The sequence below is a fragment of the Adiantum capillus-veneris genome, unplaced genomic scaffold, assembly GCF_014529385.1.
Source record: "Adiantum capillus-veneris isolate H3 unplaced genomic scaffold, ASM1452938v2 Hic_scaffold_269, whole genome shotgun sequence".
In the NCBI taxonomy this organism is placed as follows: Eukaryota; Viridiplantae; Streptophyta; class Polypodiopsida; order Polypodiales; family Pteridaceae; genus Adiantum; species Adiantum capillus-veneris.
Window position 1 is genome coordinate 362,359 of NW_028221398.1, and position 5,437 is coordinate 367,795.

Sequence of the window (5,437 nt, forward strand, 5' to 3'; positions counted from 1 at the left end):
ATGAACATGGACCTATGGAAAGTATCCCTTGGGAGGGAAGGGGGTTGTGGCCAACTTGCATGAAAGCCGTTACTCATGGCACTGAAAAAAGTCGTTGTGACATGAGCAACATTTTTTGTTTTAGCACGGGCTTCCTAAAACCCACGTAGCGACACACGTGAGCCCTTCTTTCTCTCTCGCAATCTCACGGCCATCATGGCCGAAATTGCTCCTTTTTCCCTTCTTGGAATCTTGGGTGCCTAAAGGGTGCCCTATGGCCACCCTAAGGGGCTGGCTCCATGCAACGACAAGCAAGGTTCAAGAAAACAATGGCACCATGTGATGCAACACTGCACAAAATGCAAAAAATTCTAGGTTGGAGCTCAATTCAAAGATGCACCATGCAAAAGTTCATGCAAAGTCTCTACAAGCCAACATGAAGGAGGATTGGCGAGGGAAACTCAGCAAGTAGTAATCAACCACGAGCCAAAGAAGCCCGTCAAATTTGAGGAATCTCATTCAAAGGCCATGCAAAACTCAAAACTTGTAAATTTGAAGGTGGTAAAAGCATGGTTGGTAGAGCTTGAATCTCTTGAGGAGATTGCTCTTCCAAAAAGTAGTTTGAGTAGCAAGGCTTCAACTATGGTTTTTGCAAGGCAACTACCACTTTCAAAGGAGACGACCTTGGAGCAAATTTTTTTTTTTTTGATGAGTTGGTAAGGGAATTGAAAACGAATACTTGAGATGCATCTCCATGGTCATCCCATTAGTGTAACACAAGGTGTACTCAAGATGGGTTCTTGCGGCCTCAAACTTGTGGAGGATTATTACACAAGAGGGAGAAGAATTATATGCACGTGGATATGCGATATGAAGTTGAAATTGACATGCATCTTCTTTGAGCCTTGAAGCTCTAAGGTATACTTTTGTTTTTTGCAATCAATAAATGGAATGTTTGTAGGTTTTTCATGCAAATTCCTACACGGTGATGGTCGAATTTGCAACGGTTTTAAGAGATCCTACACTGGAGTTTCCCTATTCACCATGTGATCCCTCAAAATTGGATTTTGTTAAGAATCTAAATTTATTTGCTTGTGATGGTTATCGGTCACACAAAACAAGGCGGTATATAAAAGTTGTCGCAAGATAGGTATGCATACATTTTAAAATTTAATTTTTGATTTCTTTCAATTATGTGTCATAAGACCCACCATCAGGGGATTATTTTCCATTCTTAGTAGTCACAAAGAGCACAATACTCAACGATTTATTACAAGATCGATTCTAAATTACATGTGCCACATATGTGCAAAGATGGGATCTTTTTCTAGCCATTTATTTTGCCTTTATGGATGAGTAGTAACTCATTTCTGCTTGAATTGCTTCAAAGACTCAGTTATGGCTGAGTTTGATTACTTTATGTGCAAGCAATAGATGATGTTTTCCTTTAATAGTATGCATCGTTATGAACACCACACAGTTTTAAGCACTAGTTGTGGGATGTCGCTTGCAAATACCATAAACTCTACATGGCATTTCTTTTGCCAAAATTTACAATGCTTTCTATGGTTATGGCCACACTTTCCGGTTTACAATTTTGATGCTTTTCTCTATCATTTCATGCAAGGCATGCCTCTTAGCTTAAAACACTTTCCGATGATTTAGTTACATCTATCCTCTCACGATTTCGTTAAAGAAAATTTTCTCGCTTCCAGAAGTTTTGCACACACAATAGTCACTAACAATTCACTCAGTTGGTTGTGTAGATGTCAATTATGCAAAAATTGTGGACAACCTAAGGTCTACTTCAAGCCATGTCTTTGCAATCCCTCATGATAATTTTTTTTGGAGATCTCGTTTGTAGCAATGCACATGTATGTCTAACATGAAAGCTGAGCTTGTTAGAGGCCAACAAAGAAGCTACCTCCTCGAAGGGAAGATATGGGCATTAGAGTACATGTTTTGGTTTTGTATTGTGATAGTTAGAGGGTGATACAATTGGCATGAATTTAGTGTTTTATGCGAAGACAAAGCCCATTGATGGGGAATATCACTTCATCATGATGTGCTTGAGGGGAAGTGCATTCAACCTATCAAAGTATATACAAATGAAAATCTTGTAGATCTTCTTTCAAAGGATTTATCCCTCGATTAGTTTGCACACAATCGAGTTGCTCAAGGCCATTGGATGAGCTGGCCCTCACAATTTGTTGACAGTCTGTAGCTGCTCCACGCTGAAACACACATTGGTGTTTAAGTGGTAGGTTGTAGATGTAAAAGCCATTTGTCTGTGTTATCCCACTCATATGATGAACCTCACTAACTGCACATTATTCTTTCACATGGTGTTATGTAAGGAGCCTTTGCACCATGAAGGAAGCTCCACAAAGTACCCGTGTATGCTTCTCCTAACTATCTGCTTGTGTGTAAGGAGGCGAATGCTTGTGAGCTTTAGTGGTTGCTCTGCAAAAGGAGAGGGGATTCAAACAAGGAAGCAAAGATATGGCCATTTTTTCTAGGTATGTAGGCCCTTGATGGAATCCTCCTCTCCTAAACTTGATAAAACTATACATGGTACACACATTAGAGTAGGACTAAAACCAAATCAAACGGCTTTACTTTTTTGAGGATTAAGTTTGTCAACTACCCATTGGCCTCTTGTAAGTGCACTAGAGGATATTTTGGAGGCCTTGTCTAACTACCATATGCAACAAAATAGATGCAAAGCACTTCCAAGCTATGGGTGGTCGAATTAGTGGCCACACTCCATTTCACCATTCAAGCTCCAACCACCGATATTAAATAGTAGTATCAAGATTAACGACGAAGCGATGAAAGTGGCCTAGTTAGCGAGTGTCAAGTTAGTTGATGGGCCCTCCAAATTTAAAAAACATAGGGTTCTCAACTTTTGTTGTTGTTGAGAAAAGTGGAATTAGATTTTAAAAAAAGAAATGGAAATACTTTATGCCCCAAAGAGTGGGAAAGGGGTTGTCCCAAGGGGAAAGAAGGTTAAAGGCCTTCTTCCATAAGAAATCTCGTTGAGGAGTACAATTAAGCCAAGGAGGCTAACCATCTCTACCATTCTTAAAGGCTCTGATGGGATCTCTTTCATTTGCGGGATGATCCTTTTCGTAGATCCTTTGACATCATACAAGAAAAAATAAAATGGATCAAGTGATTATTCCTATCACACCAAACATGCCATAAGTATGTACCTACGATTTTAAAAAAATCCCATTTTAGCAGGAATCTGCAACGATCCTCTCGTTAATTAACCGAGAGTATATTTTGCTTGCCCCTTTTTCCACTCCCTATTCTGTCCGACACACTACTGCCTGGTAGCCTAGACTGCGGCATGCATAGCAACGGTGCAGACATAGTTGCCCTGCAGCTGCTTGACGAGAATTGGGGGAGAGGAACAAGCCTTCCCTACAACAACCTACACACAGTTTCCTTGGAGCGCGTGCCTGGGAGAGAGAAGAAGAGGCCTGTCTTGCCAAAATTCAGCAAGCCCCGTCAACAAGAGCCGCTGAGCTGAGATTTTTTTTTTTTTTTTGGTTTTAGAGAGTCGATGCGTAGACAGCGTGAAAGGTCGGTTCAAATGGTTGGCAAGAGAGTCTCGTGGGAAGTGTGGATGTAGTGAGGTCGAATCCCCATATGCTCAACAATAGTTTTCTTCCAAGTCTCGATAGAATGAGAAAGAACTTGGAATCTTCAAAGATTCCAAGTAATATGATTACACACGAACCACATGGGGATGAGATTATAGCTCTCAAGATATTCCACAAGCCTATTGAGTTCGAACTTTATAACCGTGCTTTTAACAAGTTCGTTAGAGAATATACAGGTGGAACATATAAGGAGGTCAAGGGACTCCTGCAACCTTTGGTCTCGCTGTAGACAACTAGCACTTCCATTAACCATAGGACACGGGCAGTCGAAGCTCGAGTACGAGAGTAGCGACACGAGCCGAACCGTTCTGTAGCTGATCGTCCCTGGAGAGAGAGAGATGGCTGCCCTGTGATCTTACTCTCAACTTCTGGCAAGCAAGCAATAATGCAATCAAGCTCAGATTGCGATTCTACGGCCCTCTCTGACAGGGCGACTGCGATCTATCTTAATGTCTATGATGTCTCCCATCTCAATAGCTACCTCTACTGGCTCGGTCTTGGCATATTCCATTCTGGGGTTGAAGGTTTGGCTTCTTTTCCTATGCATGCATTTTCGTTTCCTTGCTTCGGTTTCAGAGTAACTATGCATATGTTACATGGGGAGGCTGTACAAGGTTACAAGCCAATGGCTACTAGAAATTTTGGAGTTTGGATACAGCTTGAGAAGGTGCAAAGGAAAAATGGAAACTTGTGGGCTCTTCAAAGTCCTAACTAAAGTCTAACAGCCCACATGAAAAAGGTGCAGGTCTATTGGACTTTGTTATCATCTGTAATGCAGAATTTACTGCTTCAGTAAACTGTGTAAGTTTAGTAATTGAGTTCTGCCCCACCAAGGAGAATTACGGGCCAATCATGAGGTTTTTGCGACTTGTCGATCTTAGCTGTCATTGAGCCATTATACATGAGCCAAATTTATTTCTAGAAATTTGTTTCTGTGCATTTTTTCTTACCGAAATCTATAGGACTTTTGGACTTGTAGGTTCCAAAGACAGCATGGCCACTTTATTTAAATCAGCATTGAAGCATTAAAAGGAGTAGCTGTACATTATTTTCATATTCCTTGGTTCATCACACCCTACTCATTACTTGAATCCATGCCACCCATGAACTTTGAATTAGATGGTCACACCTGTTGTCTTTGTTTTGCAGTTCACGGTGTTGAGTATGCGTTTGGTGCCCATGACTATCCAACCTCTGGCGTTTTTGAGGTGGAACCTCGGAATTGCCCAGGCTTTGTTTTTCGGAGGACAATCACAATAGGAACCATAGACAAGGGTCCTGCAGAGGTTCGAGAATTCATGGAGCAACTTTCTCTTCAATATGCAGGAGATTCGTATCATCTCATTTTAAAGAATTGCAACCATTTTACCAATGATGTTTGTATGAAGTTGGCAAGAAATTCAGCACCGGGGTGGGTGAACAGATTGGCTTATATAGGTGAGTTTTAAAAACCTTAGTCTTACATGTTTTGCTAAAGTCTCAGATTGGATTTTATTTATGTGGAAATGGCCAAAGTTGATACAAGTGGGATTGACTCGCCCTTCAATTTTACGTCTAGTACTATCTCTCTATCCTTTTCATTCCTTAGAGTTGCTTTTCTCACCCTGTATTCGACCACCACGTTGTTTCTTGTGGAACCAAGGGATTCCTAAAAGGACATCACACCCCTCTAGAGGCATGATATAGAAGTCCTCGTGCCCCAAATACCCCTGACAATGCAACCGAAGTTTGTCAATGACACGTGTAATGGCAACATCCCGTTTGGGTGTTGCTATAACTGCCTCAAC

General features: G+C 41.2%; 1 protein-coding gene across 1 annotated transcript; it reads left to right on the forward strand.

Annotated features, from left to right (window-relative positions):
- Positions 1-3,816: 3,816 nt before the first annotated feature.
- LOC147417355 (deSI-like protein At4g17486) lies at positions 3,817-5,098 on the forward strand. The gene is made up of 2 exons (XM_086507691.1): positions 3,817-4,174; positions 4,800-5,098. The coding sequence occupies exons 1-2, from the start codon at positions 4,036-4,038 to the stop codon at positions 5,096-5,098; spliced, it is 438 nt and encodes a 145-aa protein (XP_086363817.1). The 5' UTR covers positions 3,817-4,035.
- Positions 5,099-5,437: the final 339 nt, after the last annotated feature.

Bases quoted from the DNA above. Each gene is read 5' to 3' on its own strand.
- LOC147417355 (XM_086507691.1), top strand. From the start codon at position 4,036: ATGCAATCAAGCTCAGATTGCGATTCTACGGCCCTCTCTGACAGGGCG. The intron at 4,175-4,799 runs GTTTGGCTTCTT...TTTGTTTTGCAG, and splicing joins ATTCCATTCTGGGGTTGAAG to TTCACGGTGTTGAGTATGCG.